The sequence below is a fragment of the Xenopus laevis genome, chromosome 1S (assembly GCF_017654675.1).
Source record: "Xenopus laevis strain J_2021 chromosome 1S, Xenopus_laevis_v10.1, whole genome shotgun sequence".
Taxonomy (NCBI): domain Eukaryota; kingdom Metazoa; phylum Chordata; class Amphibia; order Anura; family Pipidae; genus Xenopus; species Xenopus laevis.
In genome coordinates, this window is record NC_054372.1 from 39,512,478 (window position 1) to 39,531,325 (window position 18,848).

General features: G+C 36.8%; 1 protein-coding gene across 3 annotated transcripts in view; it reads right to left on the minus strand.

Moving 5' to 3' along the window:
• Nucleotides 1-18,848, minus strand: part of palld.S (palladin, cytoskeletal associated protein S homeolog) — a 201,256-nt gene that overhangs the window by 98,166 nt on the left and 84,242 nt on the right. For all 3 annotated transcript variants that reach the window (XM_018243218.2, XM_041579522.1, XM_041579523.1), the window contains 5 exons: nucleotides 15,946-16,051; nucleotides 15,707-15,784; nucleotides 10,393-10,534; nucleotides 5,853-5,876; nucleotides 2,301-2,420 (listed from right to left, as the gene is read on the minus strand). In XM_018243218.2, the coding sequence (XP_018098707.1) occupies nucleotides 2,301-2,420; nucleotides 5,853-5,876; nucleotides 10,393-10,534; nucleotides 15,707-15,784; nucleotides 15,946-16,051 (470 nt within the window). The remainder of the gene's footprint in view (nucleotides 1-2,300; nucleotides 2,421-5,852; nucleotides 5,877-10,392; nucleotides 10,535-15,706; nucleotides 15,785-15,945; nucleotides 16,052-18,848) is intronic.

The following is an 18,848-nucleotide window of genomic DNA, read 5'->3' on the forward strand; positions in this document are numbered from 1 at the left end:
AAACATTCTAAAGAATAAATATAGCATTCTAGCTTGCACTAATGCAGCTAATCTATTGGCAATAAAATGCTTCCGTAGCTTTCCTTCTCCTTAAACGAAGGTTCACGGGCTCGATTTAACCTTAACAGAGAAAACAGTAACAAAATGGCCACATATACAGTATAAAACCAAAAGTACATTTTATTTATAAATGGGCCATATTACTGTTTAAAGTATTTTAATAAATTTGCTAGAAAGTTTATACTTAGTTATAGGGCTGCTGTCACAATCTGCAGTACTATTCTTCTTGTTGATATGCAAAATGTGTTCCCTGGCAAAACCCCTCTGCTTGCTCAAGCATACATTTTGACTTAAGCATGTAAGTATAAAAGGATAAAGTTACGATCCCATCTTTGGGGAAAGATATGACTATTGTAACTCTATGCATATACAGCAGCCATATCAAATGGGGATTGGGAGGGGGGACATTGCCTAGTTGTTCATATGGCATCAGATAATTTTATTAACAATATCAATATCTATTTGCGATTTTTTTTAATACCATGTCATTCTATTTTAATATCTATGAAGGTTTTCATCCCTTCAGGTAATTAAATTCAGTAGGTACTAGTGCTAAGTCTAAAGAAATTTTATTTCCTAGTACAGATGTGGGACCTATTATTCCGAATCTGCTGGATAAGGGGAAATTCTATCATTTAGATCCATATACCTACTAAAAAAATTATTTAAACATTAATTAAACCAGTGCTGTTTTGCCTCCAATAAAGATCAAATTAAATTTAAATACAATTAAAACTTTCAAGATAAATCTTAGTTGGGAACAAGTATAAGGCACTGCTTTATTACAGAGAAAAAAGAAAACAATTTTATAAATGTGAATTATTTGATGCAAATGGAGATGGCTGTTTCCAGAAAATGGATCCCATAGCTGTATTCTTGAAAATATTCACAAGGGAAGATGTGAAACACAAAAAACTGCCGTTTTTTAGACTGTGATATAAGCATCAAAAGGATTGGGGGGCCTGAATATTTAAGTATAAAGAAACCCTACTCATAGGGATCAGAATTTGGAAACTTGTGGATACCTAGACTGGGCCTTTGTCAACCTGGACCACTAAAGTGGACTAGTGATTGACCAGAGATTATATTCAAATGAATTGGCATTTTCAAGCAAATGTCCTGGGATTTAGGCACCTGGGGCACACATAGTAAATGGTTAGAATTATTGTACACTGATACTTTCTTACACTTAATTATACACTACTAGAACCTAGCTTGAACAGAAACATATTTACATAATTACAGAGTTTCAAAGTTTCAAGTCTGACATTTAGTTTGTGACTCTCACACCTGTGGGTTTCAGCTAACAATTACCTGAATAAATTCCATGGAACTATCGAACTTGGATGTTGGTGACTCCATTACACTTAACTAACCAGGAAATCTCCTACCAGTAGAACTGAGGAAGTCACTTAGATAAATAGTGAGATGTTTTCAAGATTACGCTGAAAGTCCTGTTGCTTTAGACTTATTTCTACTAGATTGTTTTATCTTGATCAACTAGAGTAGACAATGGGTGAAAACGATCTCATATGACTATTTCACACTACCTTTATGCTATATTATATGAGGATAATTTATAAAAAATATGTTTTTCAGCCATTTCTTCATCTTCCACTCCATAGTACTCAAAATAATTCAACGGCGGCCTTTTACCCCCAGTTTAAGCTGTGCAAAATGGCTGCAGTCATTGAGTATAGGAATGGCATTCATTAAAGGTACTTTAATATATAAATCCACCCATTGTGCTTCTGCATAGTTGTGCCTGTTGGTTCGGAAAACTGTGCTACAGGGTAACCCTGTAGCTACTTCCACCCACAATGGGGGTTATTTTTCCAGGTTTCTCACAGCAATGGAGTCTTGTAAGGCAGCAAACTTGCCCCTAATTGTGCATATGTGTCATTTTGATTTCAAATGGCAAAAGTGACAGCAACCAATAAAAATTCCAGTGATGGTGTCCGATTTGCAATGAAGTGCACACAATTGTGTTGCCACTTTGTACACTACACTTGTGGTAAGTAATTGTCTTCTAAGGTTTCAGTAAATCACCTGATGGGATATGGTGCAAACTGCTTTTCAAGATGAACCCTTCACTTTATGTACTAAACATTACTACCCAGGGGAGTGATAATTAAAAGAGATGATGATGAACGGAGCAATTCTGCACAAAACATTAAAAAATAAAGTTGTTGAAGGTATCACAGTTAATGGGGTGAATCACAGCGAGACAGCTGACATACCAGAAAGGACTGTTAGCTGAGCACTGCAAGAAACCGTTCCGTAATCATTTCTTGCTGTACAAGTGAAAATGCCCGCATCTTCTGGAAAAGTCTCAGCTATGACAAGGGTACAGATTTCCTCTGAAAGAGATAAGATAGGAAGAAGATAGTCAGAAGAAACCACAGCTTATACAATTGAACAGTATTGGAAAATGAACATTGCATTTGTCATGATCTGAAGGAATGAATAAATCAAAAACATTAGATAAGCCCAGGTCAATCAAAGAAGTCTGGTGAAGCCAGGAGAAACACAACTATGTTCAGTAAATCATGTAGTAGGCCAATTGCAACTGATCCCATTATTCAGCCTCACTTCAGTGTAGACCCTTTAGTCATGGTTTCATGTGGTCCATGGTCAAATGGGTTTTTCAGTGCATCTGACCAATTAATATCTTAAAAAAACCCAATTGCATATTGGTCTGGGAGAGCAGTATTTTAGATACATACATGGGTCAATATACATTATATATAAAGCATACTTTTTGCTGGAGTTGGTTATCCTTTTAGGCAAGTCAGATGGATAAGCTATAGTGATCAATGAGAGGTGGTGCAATAGGAAGTACTAGGCAAATAAGCAATATTGTTCCTGCAAGTGACACAGATACTTCAATCTAGTACTCCAGATTAAAACCTTTTTCCCCTGGATTGATACAGCCTCTTGGTTTTAGAAGAGGTTGCCCACTGCATCTTTGTAAACCACTGCATACGTTTCCAGCAGATTGTTAAGTCATTAGACTATGATTTTGCTGACTTTAGTTGGATTCAGACATAATATTTATGGTGTAGTTTTTATTTCTGAATTACACTGTTTATACTGGAAATAATTCACTCTAACATGTAAAATGTAATTCTTGAACCAGCAAGTGTATTTTTTTAAATTTATAATATTGGTGTGTAGGCGCCATCTCAGGTCATTTTGCCTGGTCATGTGCTTTCAGAAAGAGCCAGCACTTTAGGATGGAACTGCTTTCTGGCAGGCTCACAAGATAATAGTTGCCTGGTAGAACAGCACTCAATATTAAAAATCCAAGTCCCACTGTGACCCCTCCAGTAACCTTGAGTTGGAGAAACAAAAGCTTATCAGATATCAGTTCCATCATGATGTTTCTGAAAGCACATTATCAGGCAAAAATGAGAGGAGATGGCTGCCTGCACACCAATAATGGTTCAGGAATAAATGTTTTTAAAGTGGAGTGAATTATTTGCAATGTCAATAATGTAATTTAAATAAAAATTGAAGCTATAAGGTACACCATAAAAACTATACAGAATACATTTAAATTTGTTGAGAATGGCTAACTTAGTAAGGTAACCCTGTGCATTAAATTCTAAAGTCATAATTTGCAGAATTTTCTATCCTAGTAAGAAGCCTTTTCTTTTTATGTATTTTTCAAATTTAAATTGAGAAACAATTCCCACTTAATTCTTGTACTGGCTGTAACGAAAAAGTAAAAATTTAAGTTTTTGACATTATAATATAAAGTTATTCCCTTTTATTTAATTAAAACTCAATTCTTTGAGCGTGTCTCTTTGCAGACAATACATTGAGGTAATATGATAGGCTTTGCGGCTACAACTAGACAGCTGCGTAATGGCCAAAAACAACTGGCCAGTGATTCATTTTTTTCCCTTTGAGTGATCCAGTCAGCAATGTGTCAACATAAACATAAAAAAAGAACAAAGCCGTTAATCTGACAAACCTGGATGGTAGTTTTAAAAAAAAGAACGGACAACTGATTATGTCACAAAACTGAAGATTGTGATTTCAGTCTAGACAGAATCAGCACAGAGCACATTAACCAGACAGAAGACAGGAGTGACATGAAAAGCCTGTTGCTATTGGGAACCGCAGGCAATATGAACTCACAGGCTGTAAAGGCATGTCCTACTTGAAATGAGTGAAACCTAATGAAAGCAAGAAAATCCTAAACAAGAATCACTGTCACAGACGTGTAGCTTACTACTTACAAGAAGCTTACTTCCATTGTGATATCTCTGTATAGCACTATGACTACCAAACCAATGACCACGGCATCAAACAGACAACCAGAATTTTATTTAGAGTTTTCTTTAGGACTTTGCAAGTAGGGGCAGCTGTCTTTGTTTGAAACTATGAGGTTAAAACACCCCCATAGGGCAGCAGAACAGAAATTTTAATGAATGGCTTCTATGAATGGACTATGGCAGTAGGAGAGACACTATAATATGTACAGTAGATATGAAAACAGAGACACTTTACATCAGGAAATCCCGTCATACAACCTTGAGCTGCTGTTGAATTAACCCTCACTATCAACCACCTTTGAAGTAGTAGTTCAACAGTTGGAGGGTTGCAGGTCGAGGAGCTCCATCTATGTACAGTATGAAGCAGGCTTAAAGAGAGTGTTCTGCACAGTGGCCACCATCGCTAAGGACACCCCTACCCAAGTGAGATCAGTGGGGAGAAAAATCATATCTTAGAGCCATGGCATTAACAAATGTCATTAAAGAGCAAGATGAACTGCCATGGCTCTCCTGCTAACCGTTTTAATCCAAAAACAGCATTCAGGAATAATTCTAAAACCCACACATTGTCCTTCATTTTTGGCTGTTTTATGATCACAGCTGGGTCTTTACTTCTGATTTTATTGAAGCTCCTTACACCTAAAAGCAGCCCCCCCCCCAGTCCCAGACCCATGATCTGGACAATAGGGAAATGAATTCCATAAAAATTAGCAATAATATACAATGGCCTTGTAAGCCTCCACACTTCGAAGAAAAGGTGAATTAGGCTCTTTCTTATTTATAGAGAGGACAGGCAGCAGCTGAACTGTAGCTATAGTTTAAACCAGCACCTGTACATAATGTACTCTACACTAAAAGTTGTTGTGTCCTTAACCAATAAACAAAATGTAGTGATTCTAAATGTAATGTTAGATAGTTAGAAGTGTGATGGACGAATAAATTTGCGATGCGTCAAATTTTTTTTATCGCCCATTTACTTTGATGCAATTGGACAAAATAGGCACACGTCAAATTGTCACCAGCGTCAAATTTGCATTTTGTTTTTCAGTAAAGCGAAACAGAACAAATTCCCCCATCAATAGTGTTTAATGCTTTATTAGTGTGAACTTTTAAAAATACTCTAATGGGGGGATGTAATATATTTCATTAGAGCAAAAAACATTTGCAAAGACCATTGCGAATGTTAGCAAACACGTTTGCATCCATTTTGACTGATTACACACCTCAATGAGTTCCTCGCAAAGTTTGCGATCAAATGGCTTTTGCCAACATTCGCAGTGTAAGTAATAAAATTCAATTGCAAATTTTAGCATATTTTGCAACTAAATATTTAATGAAACTTGAGAGGAGGTGTTAACGCTAACCTTTGCTTAGCGATGTAATATTCTCCAGCAAATGATTTTATAGCGAGCAGCGCTAAACATTCATAAAAATGCCATTTTCAACATCGCTAGAGATTATAAATCATATCGCCCCTAAGGGTTTTTGTATTTGTATCCGACTACTTACCAGGCTCTGATGCACATCGAGGTTCTACAGGTAAAAAGAGATAAAAGGAGAGGAATACAAATGAGTATCATAGATCAATTATTACAATTTATTGTATATGCATATGTATGTGCAGGGTGCCCCAACCTACAGCTGCCACCTGAAGCACATGCCCTTGCTATCTAGAAAATATGGCCTTGTCTACCTCACCAAGAGTTGGTGAGGTAGACATGGCCTACGAGTATAATTAAGGCCTCAAACCTGAGAAAGGTAACACAAACTTTTTGGCTATAATAAGGCAAATTACTTTTTCTGCATTAATAAATTCAGTTGGGTGTCTTGTTCTTTATGTATATGTACATTTAAATATAGGTATTGGATCATTTATCCAGAATGTAGGACCTGGGTTTTTTTATATGAATAAATGGTGTTTCCATAATGTAACTATGGCTACTTTTAAACACTTAAACATAAAAGAAAATACAATTGTTTTGCCTCTAGCATGGACATAGCTTAGTTACCATCAAGTATAAGGTACTTCTTTATTATCACACAGAAATATATATATATATATTTATGTGTGAGCATGTATGTATATGATTTTACAGTTACTCAATCAAAACACAGGCAATATGGTACACTACATTTAACAGACTCCCCCCACAGAGTAAAGTGCCTCACAAAATATTACAAGTGCATCTGGACAGCAAATGGTTGCAGGCATTACAATACTGGATGGTGGCCAAAGTTAAGAATTAGGGGCAAATTTAATAAGGTTCAAATTGTAAATTCCAATTCATATTTTCAAAAAATTTTGGTCAAAATGCACAAATTCGAATTTAAAACCACCAACTCGAATTTGACCCTGGAAGCAGTTCTAATTTGACTACTCTCCAACTAAAACCTGCTGAGTTCACGTAGAAGTTAATGGCAGAAGTCCGTTGAACCAGTTAATTGCCTTCCTGACATTCAAATTTTTTTTTCAGAGGAAACCTCGATTCGAATTTTCGGGTTGTTCCTATTCGGTTGAATGTTAGAAGTTTGAGTTTTTTCATAAATAACCTTTCATTCGGGTTGTGAGTACTTACTTTCGAATTTATTAGGGTTAAAAAAATTCACATAACTTTGAAATTCAACCTTTGATAATAACCCCCTTAAAGTGATAATTGTATTTGGAGAACAACAGCAAAATTACATTTTTGCACCATTTGACTCATTTAATGGGCTCTCATTTTTAGGGCTAGTCCACACGGGGCGATAGCCCTGCGTTTGCGGTCGCGGCGACAAAGCGCCGCGCCAGTCGCCGCGACCGGCGCAGGCGACAGTTTTGTATGGGCGCCTATGTAAAAACGCCTGTGCTAACCACACGAGGCGATGCGCTTTTCAAAAGTCGCCTGAAAAAGCCTGGCGAGGCATTTTCAGGCGACTGTTGAAAAGCGCATCGCCTCGTGTGGTTAGCACAGGCGTTTTTACATAGGCGCCCATACAAAACTGTCGCCTGCGCCGGTCGCGGCGACTGGCGCTGCGCTTTGTCGCCGCGACCGCAAACGCCTGGCTATCTCCCCGTGTGGAATAGCCCTTAGGCACTTATATGCAGACAACAAGCACTTCTAACAAAGCTAACCCAACAAACACACAAGCGTTTGTATCTCGCTTGTAATAATAAACATGATCAAATGAATGTCCTGCCTCTAGAGCCCACAGTACAATATATAATCTCTCTCAGCAGCCTCAGGAGCCAAAAGAGAGAACGATAAGTACTTGACAGTTCTGCCCCTACAGTATTTAAGTACAGCATAACGTGTGACTGGAAATTATATATAAGGTCTCATAGGGGAAAAAAAACATCCCCACTCTCCAAGGGCTGTTTACAAAGGCAGCCGTTTTCCAGATATTCATTAAGGAAACACATAATGGAGAATAAATGTTTAACTAGTAATTTACCAGGATTATGCATTTCAGACTGAGCTGTAGGATTTCACTTTGTCATACTCCTTTGGCATAGTGTGTATTGCATTTATTTTAACTGAGTACAAGTGCCGCCTTGTAATACAAACTGAAGAGCTTCTTTACTATGGGCAGGCGCAAGTGCTGTAAAGCTAAGGGGGTGCAGCGTTAACTTCCCCATGCACTTGATTTCAATCGCATAGAACAGTACTTGGCTACACAAGGAAGCTTCCTACTTAATGACTGCCTTGAGAATGAGCTGGTGACCCTTACATATAACACACAAGTAGGTGGCAGCACAGTCTGAGGTTAAGATGGCTTTCTAGTGATTTTCTAGTGATTTTCTAATGATAATAATAATAACTATTACAGGTATAGGATCCATTATACAGAAACCCATTATCCAGAAAGGCCCGAACTAGGGGAATGCCATCTACTACAGACTAAAATTTTAATCAAATAATCCACATTTTTAATAATTATTTCCTTTCTCTGTAATAATAAAACAGTATTTTGGACTTGACCCCGACTAACATAATTAATCCATATTGGAGGCAAGACAAGCCTATTAGGTTAAATCAATGTTTAAATTAATTTTGGAGATCCAAATTACAAAAAGATCCCTTAGGGCAGAGACACATGCTCAGATTCGGAGAGATTAGTCGCCCAGCAACAAATCTCCTCTTCTTCAGCGGGTGACTAATCTACCCGACCTGCCTCCCCCCGGCAAGAATGTAAATTGCCGGCGGGATGGCACTTGGTGTGATTCGCTTTCCGAAGTCGCCCGAAGTTGCCTAACGAGGAAACTTCGGGCGACTTAGGAAAACGAATCGCTCCAAGTGCCATCCTGCCGGCGTGATTGTGTGTCTCTGCCCTTATGTGGAAAACCCCAGGTCATGAGAAATCCGGATAACAGGTCCCATGTGCTATAGATAATAAATTACAGGGCACTATCTCTCTCTTTCAATGCACAGAATGACATTTTGCACTCATTTAATTCACTTAAGGCCTCCATAACGATGAAATGTCAACACAGCATGTGCCCTTATTCCATAAACATGTTTACAATGTAAGTGATGACATCATTGCATAAAAAAAAGGAAAGAATGATATTGATATGTGTCAATGCATTTTTAGCCTCATCTTGGTACACAGAATAGCTAAAAATATTCTAGCAGTGTCACACACAAGCCTATTTTTAAAGCAGTAACCATCTCCTCTTGGCCCACTGTGAAAACACAAATGATGTTGTTGCTGCTGTTTCCTGACAGCTAGACATGCATTTAATAAACCAGTTCGTTTTAATGAAGGACATAAAGAGTCAGGGTTATTAATGAACTAATACCCTAGCACCCTACTGGCAAAATAAATACATAGCAATGACAGTTAAAATGGGTAACATGAATTAATATCTACTAAGGAAACAAAACTGCCAGGAACAGTTCAGTGTGAAAATAAAAGCTGGGTAAATAGATAGGCTGTGCAAAATAAAAAATGTTTCTAATATAGTTAGTTAGCCAAAAATGTAATGTATAAAGGCTGGATGTTTAACATGATTGCCCAAACACTACTTCCTGCTTTTCAGCTCTCTCTGAGTTAGTCAGCGACTTTAAGGAGAGCCACATGGGACATAATTGTTCAGTGAGTTTGCAATTGATTCTTAGCATGCAGCTCAGATTCAAAAGCAAACAGTTATGAACCACGTGCCCCCCCTCAAGTCTCTTATTGGTTACTGCCTGGAAACCAATCAGTGGAAACCAAGAGAGCTGCAAGCAGGAAGTAGTGTTTTGTTCTGTTACTGTATGTTAGACATCCAGTCACTCCACCGTTTATAGATACAATTTTTGTCTAATTAACTATATTGATAAAAATGTTGTTTTGCACAGTCTGTCCATTTACCCAGTTTTATTTTTGCACTGAAAAATTCCTTTAAGGTGGCCATACAAAAATAGATATTTGTTGTTAAACTTTTTTATGACTGATCACCATTTAATTCAAACACTATAGGAAATACAAAATATATACAAAAACATATGCAAATAGACTTTATTCCAGCCACAGATGTGACCAGTGCTATGTGGGTTCCCTTTCATCAACAATGATCACCTTTAAGGGGAAAATGTCTTGATTAATCATAGTGTAATAATCACTGTCTGGAATTAATGGGATTACTGTGGGTGAATTAATCCGATGTTTTTTTATCAACTGTGAAGTGACTGTGTTCCTTTAGTAGGAACCCTAATGGCAGAATTAATATGTGGTGTAAGAAATGGTGTCTAAAATCGCCACACATCACTAGGCAATGGCGTAAAAATGGCATACTTTTTTTTTTAACAACATTTTTCTTTGAGTGACTTCTGCCAGAATTTACTACTAAGATCTGAAGCAGTGTAAAATAATGGTGTCAAATCTGGCATTCTCATGGCAAAAATAAAACACAACTTGATAACTTTGCCATTTATTTTACACAGCTTTTTATGCCGTTTTTTAGACATATCATTATTTTACACAGCATAATAAATATGCCCCTAAAAGTTTTGATTGTCAATTAAACTAATAAGTGCAGTTAGTGTCTAGATGGTAATGCTTTGAAATGAGTGCCTACTGGTCTTACTTTTTTGTAGAATTCTGAAGTCGGGTGAATCCTGTATTTCAGTCCCTTGCCTGAACCATTTGACTTTTACAGGGGGTGTGCCCTTCACTCTGCACTCCAGAACCACAACCTGTCCATCCGACGCTGTCAGGTTTTGCAGCTCCTGCATATGAATAAAAATATTGTTTTTTATATTTTGAAAAGTTTACCAAATAGGACAATGACAAAAGCATTGATAAGAAATCAGACAAAGACTAAATCTCCCCAAGAATCTATATGGTTTGGCAATTCTTACATTTAAAGATGGGATTTCAGTCCAATCCCCAAGGGGAATGTTTGCCATAACTGGACAGTGGGCTTCAATTCCATGGTATCCTAAAGAAGATACATAATCTGACTGTTTCCCAGTGTGGAACTTTTATAATCTTATTAAGCATGGAACTTGTAATTAAAACTAGTGAATGCAAATAATACTTCTCAAGTTTCTTCCAATTAAAGATTGAACTTATTATTATAATGTGCATATTTTGGTAAATCAGAAATATACAGATCAGCAGGCTGTAAACTGTCTGAAACTTACAAAACTGGGCACCTACTCTTAAGGTGGCCATAGACGCACAGATAATATAATACAAAAATTTTTTCGTGTGCGTGTATGGTGGGAAACGAGTTGAGCGATCGGCAGAAGACTTGGATATTGGTCGGCTCGTCAATCATGCTGTACGGAAAATTTTGATCGGGTGCCTTTGAAGGCACCCAAACATCGGCCATTGTTAGTACTGAATTGTCAAATACAGGTAGCATTCTATTGTTTCTACCTGTATATCTGACGATTCAGCTCTACATATTTTAAAAACTCAGTGGAGGAGAATTTGCCTACAAAGATTCCAATAAAATGGAAAACTAATTGATATCGTGACCTTCCATCAGAAATGCTTATATATATACACAGAGAGGATAAAGCTCGGAATTTATGCTTTGCGTGTAATTGCCCAATGGGCTGATGAGAAACTCTGAATACTTTACAACTGAATGGATTCATGGATAGAACAGTAATTTCCAAAATGCCCTACTATTTAGTTCTGTTACAGAATATTCTTTACATTCTTGAGATGTGCTTGCTGCAATCAATCTATGCAGTCTGAGTGTTCAATCTGGACAGGTAGAGGCTAATGTAAGATAAAGCAGAGCTTTATACTGTATGAACTCTTATTTCCATTTATTTCTGTTTCCATTGAGGAACCATCAAGCAGAATGTCTGCACGCATAACTGTTGTGTAAATGTATGAACTGTACAAGTGCCACCTACCATATCTCTATGGACGTACATACTCTATGGCCATAGGTATTCAGAAAACTGCCTGTCTAATATGCCGTTCCAAAATAAAGTATAGTAATACTTACTACTTTCTTTTCTGTAACAACAATCTTTACCATCTTAATCTTGAGAAAAGGCTTTACACTACATTCTGTGATCTAATGGCACCTGGCTAGGCAATGGTGGTTGTGGCTTTATTTCCAGTAAATAGATTGGGCATCCAGATACTTTTAAGCAAAGTGACCACTGACTGTCATGTATAATTTTATGCCTATGCAGAAACTATTTTGATTACAAACCAGTTTGTTGCGTAAATAATAGTAATAATAGTAAATAATAGCAATTACTTATGTTTAAGTGTTAATTTCCAAATAATCAGTCACTGCCTTAAAACCAAAACGAACAGATTAGTTTGCCAAGTTTATTTATGCACTAGGCAGACAACTGCTTGATAGAACAGCTGGCCCGTAACAACAGTGAATGTCTTAATATTTCCTGAATGAGTTTCTTCAGTGATAACTAAGTTAAACACTCTGCTCTCTTTTGCCATACAGGTTTTTCATACACTTTGGGGCCGATTCACTAACTTCGAGTGAAGGATTCGAATTAAAAAAACTTAGAATTTCGAAGTTTTTTTGGGCTACTTCGACCATCGAATGGGCTACTTCGACCATCGAATGGGCTAGTTCGACCTTCGGCTACGACTTCGAATCGAACGATTCGAACTAAAAATCGTTCGACTATTCGACCATTCGATAGTCGAAGTACTGTCTCTTTAAAAAAAACTTCGACCCCCTAGTTCGGCAGCTAAAAGCTACCGAACTCAATGTTAGCCTATGGGGAAGGTCCCCATAGGCTTGCCTGTGTTTTTTTGATTGAAGGATATTCCTTCGATCGTTGGATTAAAATCCTTCGAATCGTTCGATTCGAAGGATTTAATCGTTCGATCGAACGAATAATCCTTCGATCGTTCGATCGTAGGATTAGCGCTAAATCGTTCGACTTCGATATTCGAAGTCGAACGATTTTAGTTCCTAGTCGAATATCGAGGGTTAATTAACCCTCGATATTCGACCCTTAGTAAATCTGCCCCTTTATGTCTTTGTTAAATAAACATATCCAGGATACACAATGGGCAATATTTTCAGATATGTATGTGCAGGAGTGTCAGACAGCATGCTGAATTAATAATCCCTGTCTGCTATTTCAGGGCAAGTTGTCCCAGCTTCATAACATATAAGGTACCCTCTGACCTTGCCTAGATTTGTTCCAACATGCAAGTAGTCTAAATGACCCGAAATTAACTAGATTTGGCAAAAACAAGAACTTGCTTTATTTAAGCTTGAAAACATCAGACACTGCAATACATTTGCTCACTTTATTTGGCACTATTTTACTTTAATTTATTGTTGTGATGGACCATGAATATACTGTAAATTATATCCTTATACATAGTGAGTTCTGATGTCATCAGTTATAAACAGTGAGATCTGATGTCATTTCTGTCACATGACTCATTGAAACTTGTGTATTATAATAAATAAAGTACCCCCAGTTGCAAAATATGAGGATATTAGTAGTTACCTTGGAGTTCCATGACCTGTATAAAAACACTCTGTCTTCGGCCTCGTGTTTTTATATGATCATGAAACTCCTCGGTAACTTATAATATCCTTATATTTTACAAGAGGGGGTACTTTATTCACTATATACCTGCCAATGTTGTGTCTTTCTGGTGCTCCAAATGACATGAAGTGACATGCCTGCATTTGACAGTGCTATATTCATGAAGGGTGGATGGAGGCATATAGATAACCCCCTTCCTGTCACCTATCCATCTCTTACCTTGCATGACATTCAGTAAGGGAGCAGTGGTAGATGGCCTGCAACCAACACTCTGCACCTTGCTCTGCATTTTTTCTCCAGGGTAAAGCACAGAGAACAGCCAGATGCAGAACTGAAGTGCTCTGAATGAGTAAGGGTCAAGTTTTTGCACGTATGCAAACTAGCCACCTTCCAACTTTTATCTTCTTTAAGAATGTACTTTCCCATGTTAAAAGATCTACCATGATGGAAATATGCAAAGATGGAATGTTTTGCATATATATATATATATATATATATATATATATATATATATATATATATATATATATATATATATACAGCTTGTAAGACTGTTGCACACACTTCAAAGGAGGATCATGCCCTGGTGCCAACAGAATATGTATATATAGAATCTGTAGAAAGAAAGCTGTTGCACGCAAGGGACTTTTGTCTGAAGGTAAAAATTTAAGTTTTATTTAGATCGACGTTTCGACCCTCACGGGGCCTTTATCAAGATACATACAACTGGTTTATCCCACATATTTATAGTCACACATATGCACCTCCCCCTTTAAGCCACCCCTACCAGAAAGTGTCCAATTTCAAGCCAACAAGTCCCATAATCCTCACTGGGACGGTGATCAGTGCTGCCACCTAGGGGTAAAAACATAAAAATATCCCAAAATGTATAAAAATAGATATTTTAGTTTAAAAACAAATTCAACGTTCATCCAAATAAGATACATAGGAGCAATATTCGTTTAGACCCTTAGGGGAAACGGTATTAAGTTTCTTAATCCAAAATGTTTCTTTTTGCAATAATAGGCGGCAACGGTCGCCTCCTCTTCTTGGAATGGGGATGGTGTCTATACCCATAAAACGGAAAGTTGGGGGACCATGACCCTTTTCTAAATAATGTTTATATATATTTAGAAAAGGGTCATGGTCCCCCAACTTTCCGTTTTATGGGTATAGACACCATCCCCATTCCAAGAAGAGGAGGCGACCGTTGCCGCCTATTATTGCAAAAAGAAACATTTTGGATTAAGAAACTTAATACCGTTTCCCCTAAGGGTCTAAACGAATATTGCTCCTATGTATCGTATTTGGATGAACGTTGAATTTGTTTTTAAACTAAAATATCTATTTTTATACATTTTGGGATATTTTTATGTTTTTACCCCTAGGTGGCAGCACTGATCACCGTCCCAGTGAGGATTATGGGACTTGTTGGCTTGAAATTGGACACTTTCTGGTAGGGGTGGCTTAAAGGGGGAGGTGCATATGTGTGACTATAAATATGTGGGATAAACCAGTTGTATGTATCTTGATAAAGGCCCCGTGAGGGTCGAAACGTCGATCTAAATAAAACTTAAATTTTTACCTTCAGACAAAAGTCCCTTGCGTGCAACAGCTTTCTTTCTACAGATTCTATATATATATATATATATATATATATATATATATATATATATATATATATATATATATATATATATATATGTAAAAGTTTTCTGTTTAATGGAAAATAGAGGAAATATCCTGTTTATAAAGAATTTACTGTATAAAGATTGAAGAACCACCCCTTTTTTTTATTTCTGTTTATAAAGAATTAGATATTTTGCATGTAATGCTTGCTTAAGTATATATTGTATCACTGATTTAATTAAACATTGGAGGCAAAACTATGTGTGTGTGTAATATGACTTCTTATCATTGTGCATTAGTATAGAAAAGTGATCTTGTATTTATAAATACATAATCCAAAAAGCTCCAGAATAGGGCACTGCTGTTTATTGTAATGTTTAGTTTAAACAAACAATTCTTTATTTTTAAGTGATTTATTTTTCCCCTGTGATAAAAAGATATAGCATCTACCTGTAAGTAAGCAAGGATAAATCCATGTTGATGGCAAAACGATCATATTTTTTCTTTTAATGTTTTAATTTTTAAGGCATGCGTTAAAGGCACCAATGACCATCCCTGGGGCATGGTGCACCACATTTCTTTTGGTCCTAAGCATTCTATAGAATATATATCTACACTACCTATACTAGCTAAAAAACATCTCTGACGCAACTGTAATTTCCCTTGATTTTATTCTAATCTGTTTTACTGTATCATTTGCTTCCAGTGGTGTGTACGATTCAATTGTAGAGTACTTTAAAGCAAATAAACTGCAATACAAACCTTTGTAAATGCCGGAGCACAAAACGTGGGTGTTTTTGATCTGTCTTGGAGATATAGGCAGGATGTAGGACTTCTGACCTGTAAATAAACGGCACTGTTAACTGCATCAGGGGATTATGAGAATAATTTTATTTCAGTCATTTCCTTCTCTCCTTTACCTCAGGACAATTGCTTCGAATACCTGATACCAGATAGTTTAAATACTCTTAGAAATACCCTTTAATTTTTAGTCAACTTACCTGCGGAACAGGTATGGAAATTGGCTGCATTACTGCAGTTGTTATTCCACATTTTGGGGAAGACGGGCCTATTGTCAAGGAAACCGAAGATGTTTTCTTCTGTACCCTAAAGGGAAAAAATCACAACATTTCTTTCTTTTTATCCAGTCATTTTTTGTATTTGTTCGAGTGAATGCATGCTCAAAATAATCTGAAATTGTAATCATAGCCAATCAAGAGCTGGCTAAGGGTGCTGGGGCTTATTGATCAAAACAGATAGTGGGCATGTTACCCATGTTCTGATGTAAACAGAACAAAAATCTCTGTTTACTGTATATGGACATGTTTATTCAAGTATACATGTGATAGTTACAGAGCTCACATGGGAACTTGTATTTACGTTAATGTTCCTTTAAACTGTAAATAACATGGGATGGCCAGAAAATGCTTTAGATGATTAAAGAAAGAGCAAAACAAACACCAGGACATCTGTTTGTTATAAGCCAAGTCCCTGATTACGTAGACAGTTCTTTAAAAATGAATAAACATATATTTTCTAAAAATGCATCATAATTTATGATCATCCATATAGTAATAAAAGAGCAAAAGTGCCTTAAAATTATCTTTAATGCATTGCTGAATAGGTTTCACATTTTTAACAACTTGATTTCAATGCCCCTGTAACACTATACAGAATATACAGTCCTTAGAAGCTCATTTCAAATATTTGCTTAAGAAGAATGTTAGTCGTGTGTGTTAATTGACAAGCAAATTAAGCACAGCCCAGAAACTCACTGCAACCAATGAAATAGTTGTTTTCATTATTTTAACTGCAATTGCAGGTTGGTTACAGGATCAGGACAAAGTTTTAGTTTTTTGTGAGGGAAATAAATACAAGATTAGTTATTTCAGCTTCCTAGAAATAGCCTTACATATAAATTTCTAACTATAAATAAATTATAATATATTAAAATATATTATAGTGAACAATGTGTCCTTGCCGCCCACTAAGTCATCTCGTCATCTGTACCCACGTAACTATCGGGAGTGATTGCAGGCAGCAGGACGAGGGAATTTTTCGCCATATATATCTGGAGGGCAGCAGGCACAAGTCTGAAGCCCCAGCCAGTTACACCACTGGTGAGCCTGCTTATTGGCAGTTCTTTTTGTAGTTATAAAAACAAAAACATATAAAAACCTACAATAGTTACTGTATAAAGAACATTGGAGTTGTTTGTGGGTGAGTGGGAAGATCAGGGGATATTGGCTGCAAAAAGAGCTGTGACAAGTTTGAACTGGGTTCATAATTAGGAGGAACAGCTACTTAACAATTGTAATGCCTAATTTTTTTAGCACTGTATTGGTAGTACATTTTCTTTTACCTGCCTGTTCCTTAAGCTGGTCATAAACAAACTGCCCTGTATAGTACTCTAACCAATCATCTTGTGGGCCAATCAGACAGTGCCATACATGTGCTTGTCACTTTTGTGTTGTTTCAGGCCTGAACAATCAGGACAGGTAAATCCTTAGTCTCCCATAATCATATCATTAACTTAATGTCTTAATCATGTATAAACAGCCCCTCAACTAGCTCAACATGCCCAGATGGTTGGACAATATGGTCTATATTAGCCAAACCACCTAAACAAACCAGGTCATGTATGGACAGATTTTTTATTAAGTAGGCCAGTGATTTACTGACTGGCTCACGACCCTTGATAAGCCATTGGCAAACAGCAAGCCATCTCTTGGGTTTTCAACAGCAGAGTGTAACACATTGTTCACCCCACCACTTTATGGCAAACAGCACAGCAGGTACGTTGAGTCACTGTGACATTTAATATTGGGGAATCACTGTGTTATCTGATGCTGTGAGTCTCTGTGCTATCATGCTTCTAAAACATATCACTAATCATATACTGTATTTGCTATCTTCCTTATTAATATTATTATCTTTACTAGCCTTTTACCACAGGTCAAATCGGTCACCTTGTCTGCAAAAATATCATCCTCCTTTTAATTGTTACTGTACTTCTTTAAAGGGATACTGTCATGGGAAAAAATAACATTGAACTTATTATTTTTACTATGTGGAACGGTAACCTTATTTCATGCTATGTCTGACAATTAGCAAAATAGACTGAACTGCTGAGATTACTTCTGGATTTTTTATACTGTATTTCATCTACAATAAATCTGCCCCTATCCTATTAGAAGTGATACTGCTTGGGTTCTAATAATAATCAGCACCTTACTGCCACTTTCCTGGAATTGTGAACATGTTTTCCTCATTCTGATTTCATATTTGGCCTAATAAATGCAACAGTGATTATGGATGGACTGGAATAAATTGTTCCATAATGGCTGTTGATAAATCTGCCCCACAATGTTATATTTAGCTGAAATATTGGCATAGCTATTCAGAAACTCTCTCTCAAACTAAAACGCAACAGGCTGAATGGTAGACTGCACAATCCGCTATGTGACCAATGCTTTTGTCCCAGCGTATTTTGTCACCTTATCATTTATCATATACTTAAAAGCCCTTCTCCTGACGAGTTCACATCTCTGTACAAAGTCTAACACCAAGGAGAAAAATTCATAGCTGACAACTTGTTGATTAATTTCTTGCAAGCAACAGCTTAGCATTTGTTCTTGAAGTTTCCAAATGTGTCAGCTGAAGTCAATCACCTGACTATTTGAGGCAATGTTATATTTAGTTAGAACACCAATATTATTAGAAAGATAGTGAGATACAACATAGATACAAGGTATTTTCTCTTATTTCCATTTGTATTTGTCTTATTAATGGAACATTAACCCAGTTTTTAGCCGTTCGACCACCTGTAAAGTGATCCCTGGCCAACTGCATCAACCCCATCAAACAGGTCCTTCATACCTAAAGGCCAAGTAAAAAACTTCAG